The sequence below is a fragment of the Sceloporus occidentalis genome, unplaced genomic scaffold, assembly GCF_023333645.1.
Source record: "Sceloporus occidentalis isolate IW3139 unplaced genomic scaffold, rSceOcc1.0.p SCAF_9, whole genome shotgun sequence".
Classification (NCBI taxonomy): domain Eukaryota; kingdom Metazoa; phylum Chordata; class Lepidosauria; order Squamata; family Phrynosomatidae; genus Sceloporus; species Sceloporus occidentalis.
In genome coordinates this window covers 24,613,528-24,632,738 of record NW_028316989.1, presented here as the reverse complement: position 1 = coordinate 24,632,738, position 19,211 = coordinate 24,613,528, and the positions used below count along the sequence as shown (strand labels likewise).

General features: G+C 44.1%; 1 protein-coding gene across 1 annotated transcript in view; it reads left to right on the top strand.

The window, feature by feature from the left end:
* Positions 1-526: 526 nt before the first annotated feature.
* DCPS (decapping enzyme, scavenger) overlaps positions 527-19,211 on the top strand; it is a 68,595-nt gene continuing 49,910 nt past the window's right edge. The window contains exons 1-2 of the mRNA XM_089537787.1: positions 527-747; positions 6,442-6,610. Coding sequence (XP_089393913.1) covers positions 541-747; positions 6,442-6,610 — 376 coding nt within the window. The 5' untranslated portion in view covers positions 527-540. The remainder of the gene's footprint in view (positions 748-6,441; positions 6,611-19,211) is intronic.

Sequence of the window (19,211 nt, the reverse complement as noted above, 5' to 3'; positions counted from 1 at the left end):
AAAAAAGGCCCATAACGCGACTGTGGCCTTTCCATCTTTGGAGGCCTTTAAACAGAGGCTGGAGGAGCATCTTTTGTGTCACAGACTCCAACTCCCAGAATTCCATAGCATTGAAGCAGAAATGGTTAAAGCGGTGCCAAACTGGGTTATTTCTCCAGTGTGGATGCATCCTATGATTCAACTAAATAAAGAATTTGGTTGGAGTGAGAGGTTGTATTTTGGTTGTAAATTATGTGACTATAAATGCATGATTCTAAATCCAACAGACAGAATTGTTTTATAGGCGACACTTGCGGCTTATTTCTTTATTTTTATTACACTTGAAAGGCTGCAGGTAAGAACGCGACCCTTTAGCACGCTATGGCATTATCAGTCTGCTCTTTCTTGCATCTAGGGTACTCTTCGAGTAAGACGCTATTCACGCCTGCGCATGCGCAGAGCACTCCCGGAAAGCCCCTCACTGGCAATCGCCGCCCTTAGCCTCTAGAGGGCGCTATGAAGACGTTGCTGAGAGGCGCGAGGGCTTGGCGACGAACGCGCATGCGCGACAGTGACACTGTAATGGCGGAGTCCCCGGTCGTGAAGAGAAAGCGCGAAGAGGAGGAGGCGGGCGATGAGGAGAATGGGTCTGCCCTTGCTCCCCGAGAGGGAGACCCCGCGGCTGGAGGCTTCCCTTTGGCCGAGGTCTCTGTGTGCAAAGTCCTCAGGGAGTCTGCGCGGGACAAGGCCATCTTCCTCCACGGACAGGTGCTTGTCGCGTGGAGAACTGCGGCAGCCAATCAGAGCCAAGGGGCGGGGCCAGCATAACGGCTCCTCTTGGCTTCTGGCGAAAGGGGCGGGCCTTCCTCGCCAGGAAGGGGCGGGGCGACGCTTATTTGACCTTTGCTCTGATCCAACGGAGTCCGTTGTAAAGAGAGCAGGAAGTGGTTCTTTTATGACAAGGAAACTACATGTGAAAGGGATCGGGGAGTCCGAGTAGACCACAATTTGAACATGAGTCAGCAGTGTGATGCAGCAGCTAAAAAGGCCAATGCAATTTAGGCTGCATCAGTAAAAGTATAGTGTCTAGATCAAGAGAAGTGAGAGTGCCCTCTATTCTGCTTTGGTCAGGCCTCACCTGGAATATTGCGTCCAGTTCTGGGCAAAACAATTCAAAAAGGACATTGAGAAACTGGAGCCTTGTGTCCAAAGCAGAGCGACTAAAACCATGAAGCCCTCTGAGGAAGGACTCAGGGAATTGCTGGGGATGTTCATCCTGGAGAAGAGAAGGTTAAGAGGGGATATGAGAGCCCTGTTTAAATACTAGAAGGGATGCCATATTGGGGAGGAAACAAGCTTGTTTTCTGCTGCTCCAGAGAACAGGACCCAATGGAGCAATGGATGCAAGCTCCAGGAAAAGAGATTCCAGCTCATCATTAGGAGGGACTTCCTGAGAGTAAGGGCTTCTTCCTCTGAGTGTAGGGGGTCTCCCTCCTTGGAGGCTGCCTTCAAGCAGAGGCTGGAGGGCCATCTGTCGATGGGGATGCTTTGATGGAGATTTCCTGCATGGCAGAATGGGGTTGGACTGGACGGCCCTTGGAGTCTCTTCCAACTCTACGATTCTACGATCCTAGGTCCTGCTTGTGAGCTTTCTGGTGTTACCCAAATTTCTCGGTTACTGAAATGGCTCCCACAAATAAATATATAACAGGAATTTTAATAGCTTAAGTAAAAGTACACCTTGGCTGGGGCAACATTCAGCCTGGGATCTTACCTATGTGTACAGGGCACTCCCATTCTGGCACCCTCGTCACCTGCTAGGGTTGAGGGGCATGTGGAAGCCTCACCCTGAGGCAACCCTTGCATGTCACCATGATGCTGCAAAGGGTTGGTATGTATCGGACTTCACCAACATAAAATACTGTGAATTTGATAATAGCCTCATCATTTATATAGGCCTCAACATTCAAATGTGTGGGTTGCAGAGGACTAAATCAAGCATTTCAGTAGCAATAGCCACAGGAACCCCCCCCCCCCCATTCCCCATATGCCATCTGAAAACAAGTTCTGGAGAGTTTCCTAGCCCTCCCAAGGCAGCTTTGGGGTTGCAAAGGAGGGCTGCAGTGGGAAGGGGAGTTTATTCCCCCTCCTGGTTTTACTGGAATCTGTTGTCTGCATGTAGAAGTTTACTGTTGGATTCTGCCCCCTCCATTTTCCAACCCAGGGGATTCTGAAAGTTGTAGTCCAGATAAACTTTCCAAGCTCTGTGCAAGAGACACCAAAAGGAAATGGAAGAGAATTTGAACTGGGTACCATGGCTCCAGGGCATCCATTCACTCATTCATTAACCCTCCTCCCTAAAATCCATGCCCTTCCACCTCTGAGCATAGAGAAGAGACTCTGCTACTGGGTACTTCAGTATAAACCGTCCAAGGTAGCTGTATGCTGAAGAAGATCAGCCAGAAAGGCAAAAGCCAGTCTCAACATGTGAGGGGTGATCGTTTCTTGACCCGTTAATGTGGTCATCATTATTCAGTCCTCTGAGAAAGGAAGTGCTACACATTGAACCTCTGTCTTAAGAGAAATCTAATTGACAGCATCTCAGTACCATCTTCATACATAACATCACAGAAATGTGTAAGAATTTGACTTGCCCTGATGACGCAGTGGTTAAATGCTGGTTCTGCAGCCATTCATAGCCACAAGGTTGTGAGTTTGATCCCAGGGACTCCAAAGTCCACTCAGCCTTGCATCCTTCTGTAGTTCACTAAAATGAGTACCCAAATTGTTGTAAACTTATACATTGTAAACTTCTTAGGGAGAGTTTTAATACACTGATAAGTAGCATAGAAATGCTATTGCTATTGCTAGGGATGTGTTGGTTTAGGTCTTAAGATGCCTATTCTGATGGTCAGAAGATCGGAAGGTTGGCAGTTCAAGGCCCAAGTGCCGCATGATGGGATGAGCTCCTGTCACTAGTCCCAGCTTCTGCCAGCCTAGTTGTTTGAAACCATGCAAATGCAAATAGGTAAATAGGCACCACTTCGGCAGGAAGGTAAACAGTGTTTGCTGCAGTCATGCTGGCCAAATGACCACTGGGGTAATCTTTGGACAACACTAGCTGTTTGACTTAGTAATGGAGATGAGCATTGCCCCCTACAGTCAGTTAGGACTAGACATTCATATCAAGGGAAAACTTTACCTATTGCTATTCTCCAGAACTCTAAAGCTTGAAACAGATGGGCAGAAAAACACAGTTTCTGGCCTGGCCACATATGGGGTGTAGCATTTAGATGACATGGAGGGAAACTATGCCGAACCCCAAAGAACCAGGCCAAAAAGGAGCAGTAAAATACCGCTCCTTTGGATGGCCCAGTTCAAAATTGTGATAGCGACCCAGATCAGGGCAGGGCATAGGGAGTTGCCATAGCACTGCTGTGGACCATGTTTTTTGGCCTGTCTGTGATAATTGATTAATTGATAATTAATTGATGAAGAGTTGTAGAAAACTCAATTGCCTGCACAGTTTTGTGATATTTTGGTTGCTCTTAATGTAAGTATTGTCCAACTCTAAGTTTTGTTTTTACTTATGAACTGTATGGCTACACATGTTTTTGTTTTAAAAATCCTCTTCAAGCATCTTTCTGTTGGCTGCGGCAGTTAAAGTTCAGGGATGGAGGTGCCCTAGATAAGGGGAGCTACTCACATGCTTTAGCAGTGAGAACTAATTCAGAGGCATAGTGGTATTGTGCATTGGGGTGACACGTAAAAGAGGGCACAGGTTGCCATTGTTCCACATAACAAAAGTGCTAGATAGGCATCTTGAGGCTTAGATTATTTTTCTTATTAGCATATCTATTGCTTTTAGCCTGGAGATCAGTTTTTCATGTTTAGTTTTTAAAGTGGAATTGAATTGCAAACTAGCAGTTAACTCTAATGCTGTAAAGAAGATGGATGGACTTGTCACTTAGGGGCTATAAAAATGGGAAATTTGCAAGTACTCTTTTAATTCGCTGTTTACAGCTGTATGATGTTAGGAAGGCAGGTTCTCCCAGGCACAGGCTGGGCTTGTGGGGGATTTGGTTGGGTTAGTTCTTTTATTGTCCTCTGTAAATCCACCTCTGTGATAACCCAGGTGCACGGTGAAGTGTCAGGAAATTGCCAGGCATCTCTACAATTTCCAAGTAGCATGTAAATCCTAGATGAATGGCTTTGTGAAGGCAGGCTAGACTCTAGGTCAAATACAGGGTGTTTGGGAGATAAAGCTATTAAAAGGGTGGAAGATCCATAAAATGGAGTTGGAAGGCACCTGTAATGTAATAGTGAAGGTCAGATTTAACAGGTACAAATGGGACTTGTAACAAAGTGTTGCAGGGTGTCCACATGCTCCACCACGATTCATCTTTGTATAGTCCAGAGAGAGGAGTCTTTTAACCCTTTGCCCAACTATAATGAACTCGCTTCCTTTCCAGGAAGCTTTCAAGAAGCTTTTCAGGAGTTGTTGTTCATTTACCTGTATCTTGCCTTTTCCCCAAAACTAGGGCTCAAGGAAATGTACAAAAATACAAGTGAGACCACAGACAACACAGAAATTAAAACATGGCACAAATAATTATTAAAATAAACTGTGTATAGAGTTAAAACCTTGAAAAACATATCATGAAACAGGCAAAGGATAAAAATCAGTAGAACAATATACAATTTTAAATCCTTGCAGTTAGTTCCTCAAAGCCTGATGGAAGAGAAAAGAGTTGACTTGCTGACAGAAGGACAACAGGAAGGGAATCTGGGAACAGCTATGGAGAAGGACTTCTCCTGTGTTTCAACCAGCTGTACTTATGAAAGTGGTGAGACCAAAAGATCTTAGGTTCAGCAGGCTCACATGGGAGAGCCAGTGTAGTGTAGTGGTTTGAACGTTGGACTATGACTCTGGAGACATAAGGTTCAAATCTTGCTTGGTCACGGAAACATGCTTGGTGGCCTTGGACATGTCAGACTCTCTCAACTTCAGAGGGAAGCAAAGGCAACTCCCCTCTGAACAAATCTTGCCATGATAGTGTCATCTTCTGGAAACAACTGGAAGGCACACAACAACAAGGCTCATATAGGAGGACAGAGTCCTTCAGATATCCATATTTGCTGGCAAATTTTACGTGTCTGTAGCGGTTTGAGTGTTGGATTGAAACTCTGGAGACCAAGGTTCAATTCTTGGCTTGGCCGTAAAACCCACTGGGTGACATTGGGCAAATCAGATTCTCTCAGCTGTGGCAAATCTCTGAAAAAAGCTTGCCGTGAAAACTCCATGAAAGGTTTGCCTTCGGGTCACCTTCCGCAGGTCCCTAAAATGAGTACCCAGCTTGTTGGGGGAAATTCGCTTACACCTAGTAAACCACTTAGTAGCAATGTAGTTGCTACTGAGGTTGCTAATCTGCCCCATACACTCAGGTCCTCTGACAGACCTCTACTGTAGTCAGCCAGGACTAGGTTGGCAACTATCAGCCAGAGGACTTTCTCTTCCGCTGCCCCTAGACTGCAGAACGACCCGCTGGAGGAGATTTGACAGCTTAATACACTGTCCAAATTTAAAACAACATTCAAGACCAGTCTCTTCTGGTAGGCTTTTCCAAATGATTTTTAAATTGTGAATTTTAAATGATGAATTTTAAATATGGATTGTGTTAATATGGGTATGTCTTATTTGTCCATTTAAACATATATGTGTTTTTAACACTGATATATTTTAACTGATATTATGCATTGATTAAATGTTGTTGTTCCTCACCTGGATCCATGGGGAAAGGTGGACAAGAATTGTTGTTGTTAACATCAACAACAATAATATCTCAAAACAATGTACAAACAATAAAACAAAATCAGAAATGTAGAAGAATGCACACAATGTACAGGAATCCACAACCTAGAAAAGGTGTGATAAGTGAATTCCCAGTAATCCCAAAACTTATTTAACAGTAAAGTCTTAACTAGGTCCAAAATGGAGTCAGCATTAGTTGGCCTTCCAAGGGAAGGTATTTAGCAGTTGGGTGCAAGACATGTTTCTGCATGCTTTCACTGATGGGACACAGTGGAGGGCTTTCCTGAGCCTTACTAGATCCCAGCAATAACAAAGTGATAGAGAGAAGCTTTCCTTCAAGTACTGGGGTCCCAGGTTGTTTAGGGCTTTTAATGTCATCACCATTTTGAATTGAACCTGCAAACATATTGGCAGCCTTTCCCGTTCTTTTAAAACTGGTGCTGTTTGGTTTTTTTATGTTGTTTGTGCTAGCAGTCTAGTTATTCAAGTTGACCTGACGTTTACAATGTGCCCAGCTGGTGACTATGAGCAGTGTATTCCCTGGCCCTGAGCATTAGCAAGAGGATTGTGGGAGCAAAAGTGGACACATCTGGAGACCACTAGGTTGAGGAAGACTGCAGATAGATCTTTTACCATTCTCATTTCTCCAGGTGAAAAGTGCTTCTGGGGATGGGAAAGATGCTGTAGTCATTTTGGAGAAGACTCCCTTCCAGGAGGAGAATGTTGCTAAGCTTCTAAAGAAATACACCAAGCTCCAGCTCCAGATGTCTAATGATATCTACAGCACATACCACCTTTATCTACCTCCAGAGTTGAATGGTAAGTAGTCTGCAAAAGAGACTTCCATGTTTATTTCTTTATCTTGTTACATTAACCTATCTTCCTTGTAAAGAGCTCCAGGCAGTGTACTTGAGCTTCTCCATTTTTATCCTCATAATGTCCTTGTGAAACAGGTTAGGCTGAGAAGTAGTGACTAACTCAGGGTCACCTGGTTGGCTTCAGGACTGTGTAAGGATTTCCTCAGTTATAGTCCACCACACTAACCACAGCTACATGCTGGCTTTGTCTCGAAACATCATAGAATCATAGAGCTGGAAGAGACCGCAAGGGCCCTGATCCAGTCCAACCCATTCTGCCTTGCAGGAACTCTCAGTCAAAGCATCCCCATTGACAGAGGGCCATCCAGCCTCAGTTTAAAGACCTCCAAGGAGGGAGACTCCACAATCTCAGAGGAAGGAGTGCGTTCCACTGTCGAACAGCCCTTACTGCCAGGAAGTTCCTCCTAATGTTGAGGTGGAATCTCTTTTCCTGGAGCTTGCATCCATTGTTCTGTGTCCTGTTCTCTGGAGCAGCAGAAAACAAGCTTGCTCCATCCTCAATACGATTTGGTTTGTAACACCTTGCTTGACAAAGAAGCCAGTACAGTTTCGAAAGCTTGCAGCATGTATATTGTGCATTTTGGTTGGCCAATAAAGGTATTACTGTTTGGTGGATTTTTGATTGGATTTTCTAGATGGCAAACGTGGGTACCCCTGGATGTTTTCTAGAATCACATGAGAGAGGACTAAGATTGAAATCTTCATGGCATACTCATTTTGCCTATATATAGATATTTTTGTTTTTGTTGTTGTTTCCCCACCTTTTCTCTAAAGAATCAATTGCCAATCAATCCATCAATTTATTTATTTGTGGCCATTTGGACTCAAGCCAGTTTAGAGAGTATAAAGAGATACAAGTAAAGCATATAACCAAAAACATACAAAAAGGTAAGATGAAAGTAATATTATTCTGTGTAAAGAATTAAAGCCATATAAAAATTAATTTAAAAGTATAGATTAAAGCATAGATTTCCCAAAAACTAGGGGTGAAAACACCTTACACATTTAAACATTAAAAAATGAAGATGAAAATGAAATTAAACAGTCAACATTTACTTAGATTTTTGAGCAAGTATTCAAGTATGTTGAATAGCCAGTCTGGCATAGTTGTTTGAGTGTTGGACTGCGACTCTCGAGACCAGGGTTTGATTCCCTGCTCAGCCATGAAACCAGTGGCTGACGTTGGACAACTATATAGATAAGATATAAATAAAATTTTATTTATATCCTGCCTCTCTGTGTAACACAACCGAGGTGGTTTACACGTTAAAATATTCAATCCCGTGTCCCAATAACCCACCCCCACTGAAAAAGAATTAAACATTTACAGATGAAAACATGCCTTAAAATAATAGACAAATCAACAATGACTGTAAGATTGGTCAGGGAGTAATAGGTTCAATTTATTTGGTGGCTGGTTATCTATTCGACAAAGGCCTGACAGAAGAGAACCGTTTTAACAGCTTTTTAAAATTGTTTAAGGTCGTAATTTGACAGATTTAATCCGGCAAGCCATTCCATAGTCTTGAGAGCAGTTGCCAAAAAGGTCCTCTGGGTGGCTGCAGACAATCTAGTTTTTATAGGTTACAACAGATTCCTCCCAGAGGACCTGAGTGTGCGGGGCAGATTGTATGGAAGTAGGCGGTCCCTTAGATAGGTTGGGCCCAAGCCATGTAGGGCTTTAAAGGTGATAACCAACACTTTGTACTGCACCCGGAAAATAATAGGCAGCCAGTGGAGCCATCTTAAGATCGGTGTAATATGTTCTCGTCTAGTTGTCCCTGAGGCCAATCTGGCTGCCATGTTCTGTACTAATTGAAGTTTCCAAACTAAGCAGAAGGGTAGTCCCATGTAGAGCGCATTGCAGAAATTGAGTTGTGAGATTACTAGCGCATGCACCACAGTTTCAAGTTCCTTAACTTCCAGGAAAGGGTGTAACTGACGTATCAGGCTGAGGTGTTAACAGGCACTCTTGACTGTTGCATTTACCTGATTTGTCATCTGGAGTGACGGATCAAGAAGCACTGTGAACACAGTCCTTTGAGGGGAATGTGACCCCATCTAGGACTGGAGGTTGTATCCTGTTATCTGGGTTCGGGGCCGCTTCTGTAAGTACCTCTGTTTTGTCTGGATTCAGTTTCAATCTGTTTTTCCTCATCCAGTCCATTACTGCTTTAAGGCAATCATTGAGAGGCGAGGCAGCATCCAAAGTCAGAGCTATATCTGGCTGTCATTAGTGTACTGATGACGCCCCGCCTCATGCTTCCGAATGGTTTATTACATGCTGTCAGCCTTAGGGGAATGTCATGATAAGTTGACCTTAGGGTCTCTGTAAGTCAGAAACAAAAGTACACAACAACAATAGTTCAAGTATGTACCCTTTCTTTATCTGTGTCTTCAAGTAATATATTGGGAGATGGGGGTTATAATGGCTTTTAGGGAATGTTTAGATACTCCTTCAGAGTAAAGCCTGCTGATCTTGGAGATAATCTACATAAAGACGTCAAGGAAACATCAGAAAAACATAGCCATGCCTTTTCTGTGCTGTTTAGAACTACTCTGTGCAGACAGAGAGCATCTCCTGTCCGAACCCTGCGATGCTTGTACTGTAGGCAAACATCCCGGTTGCAAGCCTGTTCTCTTTTCTTTGTGTGCTAACGGGGTGCTGTTGTTTCCACAAGATGGCATCCTTGGACTAGAATCCAGGAAATGCTTTAAGTGACAACTGTTTCTGATTGGCAAGAAAAAGCTAGTTGTCAGTGTATTTTGGTTGTCTCTTTTCATTTTATTACTATACCATAAAACCTGGGGATCACCCTCACCTAAAACCTTGCCTTTTGAGATTAATCCAGGACATTTTATTTAAGTAGCTAACCACAGGATAAGTGTGCGTGAATACTCCTAAACATCCACACACTCTCTTTTATTTAGTTGACTAAGCAAATATGTACAGCTGTTCCTTCATATTCAGTGTGCACATCCTGGAGAAACCATAGTAAAATAATGTTTCTCTCTCTCCCTGTGTCTTTAATACACATATTATATTCAAGCAGTCAGTAAGTCAGTACTCCCACACACGAAGAAAGGAGTATGTTGATCGAACCCTCCTCTACCATTGCTTTCCTCACTGGAGAACAGTGTCTCTAAAGAAGAGAGCCTTTTCTATTTGTAGAGGCTCTCGGTGTAAACCAAAACCTGATGTGTGTGTGCATGTGTGTTGGTGTTCTTGCTTATGTGGAAAGCCTTCACAGATACAAAGGCTGTCCTCATCACACACTTGGCTCTTCTACAAGAGGAAAGGAACAGCAGGGCTAGCACATTCCTCTCCCCTCTTTTCACAGCCACTCTTTTCACAGATACCACTCTTAAACTGGTCTAGAATAGAGGAATAGTGGTCTGGATAAGCAGGATTTAGACTGTTTGCTGCTAACGTGTTCTGTACTTTGACATTTTTCCTTGTACATCAGGCTTGATTGTATTATTGGCGTGAACATTATTGTCCTTTCACCATTGGCTATCTTGGCTAGGACTGATGGGAGTTGCATTCTAACATCTGTTCTTCTTGTTCCTCTATCATGTGTTAATTTCATCAGGAGATTTTAATATCTGAAAATGAAGTTATACTGCTTTAAAAGCTTGACCAAACTCTTCCCCTGTTCAGACTGGAACAGAATCTGAGTCCTTGTTTTCAACACTTCTGTTCAGTAGGAACAGAACAAGCACCAGAGCAAGAAAATTGGATTATGGCTTCAGGTAAGATTTTGGCTAATAAAGCTGTTATGGTGGTGAAATTGCTGAATCCAGAGTCAATAGTGTTATCTGATCAAGGTCCAAAACACATGGAAGAAACAATCCCATTTGAGACTGCTTTAACTGCCCAGGCTCATTGCTATGGAATTCTGGGAACTGTAGTTTTAGGAGACATTTAGCCTTCTCTGTCAGAGAGCACTGGTGCCACAATAAACTACAGTTCCCAGGATTCCCTAGCACTAGTCCTGGGCAGTTAAAGCAGTCTCAAACTGGATTATTTCTACAGTGTGTTTTGGACCAAAGAGAACCAGACGTAGTGTGCCTCTGTCTACATGACAGCAGACTAACAGTTTAGTGATTAGCACAGGGATGGCAAGTGTGTCATCTACCAGATGTTGGGCAATAACTCTCCTTAGTTCTGGCCAGCAGAGTCAGTGATATGAGGAGCTATGGAGGCCATCTGGAGGGCCACACATTCCCCATCCCTGAGTTGGGGAGTCAAACTATGTCAGTGGAAACCCAGATTCATATCTGTTCTTCACCATGAAGTTCACAAGTTAATCTTTGGTCAGTCATGACTTTTTAGCCTAACTACCTCACAGGTTCCTGTGAGGATAAAATTAGTAGAGAGCTCTTGAGGAAAGGCAAGATTGAAATATAATGTAATAAAGTAAGATAATCCTATAACCATAAGCAGCACACCAGTACAATCTTCAACAGCTGCTGTCATCTACAGCAAGCATGGCTGTTGATGTTTGGGGTGGTGATGGGCATTGCAGTCCAACACATGGAGAGAGCAGATTTGAAAGGAATGGGACAGAAAAGGAATGGGAGATAAGTGTTTCTGTGCTGTGCTGTAGTGCTCAGCTATGTGTGAAAATGGAAATGAAACATTTTGGGTATTCATAGCAGATGTTGTTGGACTACAATTCCATCCTCCTTCACAACTGACTATGCTGACTAGAAAAGATGAGAACTGGAGTCTAACATTATGTGGAGGACTACACATTCCCAATGCTGGTTGTGCAGGCTTGAACCAAACCCAAAAAGCAGAACTTCACTTGCAGCTGTACCACTGAAGTGGAGAACAATAAAAACAAAATAGTTTAATATTTTTCTCCTTCCTTTAAGTAGGTTGAAAGAGGAAGTGTCTGTCCAAGCTGCCAAGTCCCTGGATATGAAACACATGACACTCATTTCTTTTTTGAAAAATTCAAGAGTTGCAAGTTGTAGCAGCATGATCCCCCTCTGCCCTCCACCTTCCCTGCTTTTTGCCAGCATCCCTCAGAGGCATGTCTGAAACACTTACTTACTTTATTGTCTAGTTAATGTTCCTTTCAGTGTTTGTCTCCTCTGAGCTTACACAAGCTAACGCATGTACCTAAGCCATTAAAAGCTGTAAAGTGCTGCTTTAATTTTTAATAGTGTTAGCGTGCATTCCTGTCTGCAAGTGATGGTTTGTGTTTATGCGTTTGGGGGTTTGCTTGTGACATGCACAGTTTGTACTATTGTTCCGCAAACTTTAGAGGGTCAGTGTGCTCTCTTGTGTTAAAAAGATTGTTCCCCTTAAGTCAGACCTTTTTGCCCTTCAAGTGTTTTGGAATAAAACCTCTATAAACTCTTACTGTTGGCCATGCTGACTGAGGAGTGTAGGTTTTGAAGACCAAGTGTTCCCTACTTCCACCTAAGTGAAAATGGACTTAGAGCTTTTTGTTTCTTTGTTTTCTGTTCCAGTAGTAAGACATGGTTAGCACAAACTGAAAGACTGGATTTGGCTCCTTCTTGCTCTGTGCATTGTGTTGGCTCTAGGTTCTCAAGCTGTGCTGAATTCAGATCCCTCCCAACCTAGGGATGTTGGAAATTTATTCAGGACAACCACTACCCTGACTTGTGCCACCATTATGGCTGTGCCATTGGGCTGAAGGAGGTTTGGATGTGATGCAGTTTGACTTCTCCCTTTCCCGTCTCTCTTCTGGCCCTTCCTTTCTCCTGCCTTTTTGAGATTCTTCAGATGTTTGCCAGCAGAACAGGTCTGCTGATAAAACTGCTGTGTTGCCAGATCTCTCAGTTCAACTAGCAGAAGGTTCTGTTGGCAGAACGTCTTACCTGCTGAAAAAAGAGGTTTGCACTTAATCCTAGTCCACTACAGTCAACCTTTTGCTGTGCTAGGACTGAATTGTGTGTTTCTCAGACTATCACACCTGACCCAGCTATGAGCCAGTGAGCTGGTAGCATTTGTGTGAGGAAGCGTTTACCTTGTCTATTATCTATCTGTCAGTCCTTCTCTCCCTCTCTCTTTCCCCCCTCTATTTTTGGCACTCCTTTATAATGTTGCTTTCATGGCATTTCTGTTTATCCAGATATTTGTTTCGCCAGATATTTTAGCTTTCTCCCAAGGCTGTTTGGAGTAGATGGAGTTGCTTTGCATCTCAAGTCATGTGTTTGTTGATCACAGCCTGTTGCTTGCCCAGTGGCTGAACAGGGACCAGCGAGCCATCACAGCAGTGCAAGAGTGTCTGATCAGCAAAGGCTTTGTGTCGCTTGTGATTTCACTCCAATATGTCTGACTCCAAAGCTATCACTCTGATGCCGCTTCAGGGTTTGAGAGGCGTCTTTAAAAAACCATAATGAAAAAAATAGAATATGGATGACTTATGGGACAGCCTGTAATCTGTCTTTGGCTTTTGATGCTAAAAACCTCTCATTAAAATTTTGGGAGCAAAGTGTGTAGGCAAAGTAAATAATGAACTCAGCCAGGGCAAAACTCTGTCAAGCCCCTAGCAGTTTTCCACAGTGTCAGGCTCATTCCAGAGATTAAATTCTTTTAAAACGAAAAAAGAAGAGGAAAAGAGAATTTACTTGTCAGGAAAGCCAGGGTCCTTGAGGTGCCATCTGCTCAGCTCCACGGAGAGCTTCAGAAGCTGCGAAATAGATTTCCTCTTGACTTTCCTCCTGCAGCTTACTCTCTTGATTTCCCTAAGATTTATTATAGGTTGCTCCTGGTTTTGGAAATGAGTGGCGTTGAATAACTTGACAGGCAAGATAGGATAAGATAGGAGAGTAGAGATGGAAGAGAGACTTTTTCAGGCTGAAATAATTTATCCAGGGCCATACCGCAGCCGTTGCTTCCATTAGATATACAGGTATAGCTCAGTTAACAAAATACAGTTGCTCCCTCCTTTCACGTGGACTTGTGGTCTGCAGTCTTGAATATTCACGGAGGGGAGACCTCTGTTATTTTCAATGGGGCTTGAATACACGTAGGTGAGTCTCCGCTTTCGCAGGGAGGTCCGGAACGGAATGGATTTCCCGTGAAATGGGAGGGCTGACTATAGCACTTCTTTAACTTTAAAGTTGGTACCAGAGGCAGAAATAACATGGAAAAATTAGAGATAGGCCCCTACACCACAAAAATTGGAGCAGTTCCATATGTTTTGGCAAATGTATTGTTGAAAACTAACAGCAAGCAAGTGTACAATGAAACAACCAAGTTAGCTGAGCCTGACATAAGTGTACAAAAACATTTTGAACCATCTAGAGCAGGGGTAGGCAACCTTTTTGAGCCGGGGGCCGGGTTACTGTCCCTCAGACAACTGGGGGGCCGAAGCTCGGGGGGAGCTTCCACCCTCCGGGGGCGGGGGCTGCTTGCCGGGGGTGGAGCTTCCACCCTCCAGGGGCGGAGCTGTGTTCTGGGGCGGAGCTTCCACCCTCCGGGGGCGGGGCTTTCTCTGTTCCCTTTCCCGACCTCCAGCTGTCTGAGAGACAGCTAGAAGTGGGGCGTGCCTGCTCCTCCTGCCCTTCCTTGGCCCCCAGCTGCCTCTCAGAGACAGCTGGGGACCAGTAAGGGCCCGTGAGGGGCAGGAGCAACAGGTGCGTGGCCCCTGCGCCTTTCCTCGGGGCTTTGCCAGGCCTGAGGTGTCCTCCGAAGGACACCTCAGGTCTGCTGAAGCCCCGTGGGGAGGAGGAGGAAGACGAGGACGGCGGCCCCTGCTCCTTTCCTCAGGGCTTCGCCAGGCCTGAGGTGTCCTCCGAAGAACACCTCAGGGCTGCCAAAGCCCCGTGGGGAGGAGGAGGCGTGTGCCCACCCTCTCCTCCTCGGCACCTTCGTTCGGCCGAACGGGCTCCAAGGGGAAGAAGGCCAAAGGGAAGGGCTTGGGCACCCGTCCCAGGCCCTTCCCCCAAGCCCTTCCCTTCAGCTCTTCCCTTCGGCCAAAACCACTATCATTGTTAAAGCAGACCTTTTAGCATTAAAAGCACCGAAAATACACAGAAATGCACTTTGGAAAGTCACACTGTCTCACCTTCAGAAAGAGTGAGTGCATGTCTCAGAAACTGACTGATATCATCACCACCACCACCACCACCACCATCATCACCACTATCATTGTTAAAGCAGACCTTTTAGCATTAAAAGCACTGGAAATACACAGAAAGCACACTTTGGAAAGTCACACTGTCTCGCCTTCAGAAAGAGTGAGTGCATGCCTCAGAAACTGACTGATACCATCACCATCATCATCATCATCATCATCATCATCATCATCATCATCACCACCACCACCACTATCATTGTTAAAGCAGACCTTTTAGCATTAAAAGCACTGAAAATACACAGAAAGCACTCTTTGGAAAGTCACACTGTCTCACCTTCAGAAAGAGTGAGTGCATGCCTCAGAAACTGACTGATATCATTTGGTTTTAATGTTTAATATTGCATTGTTTTTGTTTGTCGTTTGTTGTTGCCATGATGCTGTAACCCGCCTTGATCTCAAAGAAAGGCGGGCTATAAATAAATGATTTATTTATTATTATTATTTATATCATCACCACCACCACCATCACCACTATCATTGTTAAAACAAAGCAGACCTGTACAATTAGAATGGAAATCCTCCTCCTTCTCCTCCTCCTCCTCCTCCTCTTCCTCCTTCCTCCTCTTCCTCCCCAGGCAGGGGAGAAAGGAGGGGGCCTCCCCAGGCTCCTTCTCCCTGGCTTGGGCCCCTCCGTGTGCAACGGAGGCAGCCAGGCCGGGGAGAAGGAAGCGGCCTGGCATGGGCCCTGGGGGAGCCCAGGGAGGCAGCAGGCCGCTTCTGCGGGCCCCTTCTTGGCCCGTGCGGCCCCAGGCCTCCCGCCAGAAGGAGATGCCTGGGGCTGCACGGGCCGAAATGGAGCCTGCCGCCTCCCTGTGCTCCCCCCAGGGCCCACTGCTCTTAAAGGTTTCCTTTTCCTAGCTCAGGTTTCATTTACACATCAAAAGTATGTATTTCTTCAGCCCTCTGTCATCATCCTTCTAATGCCAGTGTTGCTAAAAAACAGAGTCCCAGCTAGACAGAGGAAAGGGAGGTTGAGTAGGCATAAAAAGACTGCTAAAAAGAGTTTCATTGTCAGAGGCTATGTTAACCAAGAGTGCCTATACTTACACTTTGATTATTAGAAAAAGGGATTGATTGTAAACAACTAATTGTTTGTAATGATTTACTTCCAAGCTCTAGTTTGGACATAGCCAACACAGTTTGCTGCTGCTTGCTCTCCTGTCTAATGTTTAAACACCATTCAAGCAGTTAATAGCACTTATAAAATAGACCAGAAAGCCTCCACAACACTGCTATCATGATTTTAAGAGCAAAAAAACACCAGCTAGATGTTACCAAGGAAACGTTATAAGAAACTTAACAAACAAACATTTGTCTAAACAAGAAGATCTTGTACATAGAGAAATGCTGAGATGTGGGGGGAAAACCCACTGTTTAGATGTTGATGTGATTTCAGAATTAGGGTTGCTCTCCAAGCTCATATATAGTATAGAATTGCCTGAAGGTGACTTAAGCAAGAAAAGTTTATAAAAATTGGTTTGAGGATATGTGGCATGGCTCATCTGTTGCTGCACCATAAAAAACCCAGAGAAGACTACTTCTCTGCCCCTCCCTTGAAGTGAATGATGGCGGAGGGAAATGTTTATTGATGCTTCACTGTCTACTGTTCTGTACACAAATCCTCTGCTAGACAGGTGTACTGATGACCCTGTTGAATTATATGCATGGTACCTTTCTCCTAACTTTGTGGAAACAGCTTACAGACATGGCAGGTGGGCTCTTCTCTTTTGAAATCAAAATGAAGTCAGCCTTTTAAGGGATTTATTATTATTATTATTATTAACCTTTATTTATTTACTGTAGCAAAGTCTTGGCAAGTCTAGGTACCAGCTGCTAAATCAATTACCTGGAGGAGGTAAAAGCATAACAGTGAGATGGTCTGTCTCACTTGATTTCTTGGCCTTAGGAAGCTGAATTCAGACTTCAAATGCACAGCAAACATGCTTCTTCTTCTTTTTTTAAATTAACCTTTAGTTAACATTTTTGTGGTGACATCTTGCCACGCTTTCTATAGGCTGAATGGCAGAGGAAATTCTGGATTATTTTTAAGAGAACCAATGGAGCTTAATGGATAGGAATATTTTTCATGAGGGACTCCCATTTAGCATTTGCTGCAGACCTGAGACCAGTGCTATTCAACATCTTTATCAATGACTTGGATGACAGAATTGGGGGCATACTTAGCAAAGTTGCAGATGACACCAAATTAGGAGTAGTAACTAATATTCCAGAGGACAGGATCAAGCTTCAAAATGACCCAAATAGACTTGAAAGCTGGGCCAAAGCTAACAAAATGAAACTCAACATAGTGAAATGTAGGATACTGCACTTTGGGTGGAAAAATGAAATGCACAGATATAGGATTATGGGGAATACCTGGCTGAACGAGAGACTTATATGTGTGAAAGGGATCTGGGAGTCCAAGTAGACCACAAACTGAACATGAGTCAACAGTGCAATGCGGCAGCTAAAAAAGCCAATGCAATTTTAGCCTCCATCATTAAAAGTATAGTGTCTAGATCAAGAGAAGTCATAGTGCCACTCTATTCTGCTTTGGTCAGGCCTCACCTGGAATACTGTGTCCAGTTCTGGGCAAAATAATTCAAAAAGGATGTTGAGAAACTCAAGCCATGTGTCCAAAGGAGGGCAACCACAATGGTGAAGGGCCTGGAAACCATGAAGCCCTATGAGGAAATCCTTAGAGAGCTGGGGATGTTTAGCCTGGAGCAGAGAAGGTTAAGAGGAGATATAATAGCCCTGTTTAAATATTTGAAAGGGTGCCATATTGAGGATGGAGCAAACTTGTCTTTTGCTGCTTCAGAGAGTAAGACCTGGAGCAATGGATGCACACTAAACATTAGGAAGAACTTTTAATGTATGAGCTGTTCTGCAGTGGAACACACTCCTTCCTCAGAGTGTAGTGGAGTCTCCTTCCTTGGAGGTCTTTAAACAGAGGCTGGATGGTTTCACTGAGAGTTCCTATATGGCAGAATGGGGTTGGGCTGGATGGCCCTTGGGTCTCTTCCAACTCTAGGATTCTATGATCTGACTCAATTTGTTTAGCTCAGTTGCTTCCTCTGTATCATTCTCCCCTGTTTGCACTTCCTTGCTTTAATTATCAATCTTCCAATTGCCATCTTGCAGGGTGAACAGATGCCATAACCCCAAAGGAAGTCAAGGCAATGCAAAATGTGGGACATCTGAGAAAAATGTAGGACATTCCAGATTAAAAGCTAAAACATAGAAATTCATGCTGCTTGGTTATGCTTGATATGGAGGATATTTTGGAATTCCTCCTGGACAGAAGGTTGAAATGTAGGACATGTCCTGGAAAAGGAGGACACCTGGTCACTTTGCCCTCATCCAATTCTGGGACTGCTAGAATTGAGCTAATGCTGGAATCATTTCTTGAAGATTTTAATGATGTCTGGTGGGAAGTCATCTTTGGGTAGATTAGAAGAGCTACCAAGGCTGGAATCAGTCTTGGGCCTGTTACAGACTGCCAAAATAAAGCTGCTTCGGGTCTCTTTGGAGGCATGCTGTTTAAATGATGCCTGCATCCTAAGAATCCGGAAGCTGCACCAAAGCTGCACTCCGGTGCTTAGGAATGGAGTGTGGCTTTGGCGCGACCTCCGGACTCATAAGACCCATGCATCATTTCAATAGCATACCTCCAAAGAGATCCGAAGCAGCTTTATTTTGGAAGTCTGTAACAGGCCACGGTTTTCCCATGTTGTGAAGCAAGGGAACTGCAGTGAAATATTCTTAGGTTTCAGATTGGCCTCCCCAGCCAAGCTAGCCATTGGTCCCACTTATCAGGAAAGGTTGTAAAAAGGCTTCCTGTTTGGTCTGATACTTGCTTGAACAACTGTCAAGGCCTTCCTCAGCTGCAATACTGTCCTGTTCAGTCACTCAGCTTAGACTTCTCATCCTCAGCTCAGTCTCTCAGTGCTTGACAGCTGTCTGCAGCTGTGGCCTGGCAATGCTTCCCCATCATGCTTTACTGCAAAGAGGAACTAAATGGCCAGCAAAACAACAAGGTCACTTTCTGACCTTTATCAAAGCTTCCAGCCAAAGCCTTCATACTGATCTGTGTAAAGCAGGAGGAACTTACATAATTGTTTCAAATTGCATTAACCTTGCTTACCTCTCTCCTCATCTCTCCCTGTCTACAACTTGCCTCATAGCTACTCCTATTCTATACAATCTGACATAATGGTCCAGTAAAAGGTATCACCATTTAAAATGTTAAAATCCTGTGTTATCTTAATTCTTACTTTTTAATTCTCAGGCCTTGATTTTGAATGGGCCAGTGGGGTTCAGCTATGGCTGATCCATTGATATGGATCCATGAAGGCAAACATACCTGGTTTTCTCTCAAGCCAGTTGCAATTGATTTCCCTGAAACCCATGCTCAGG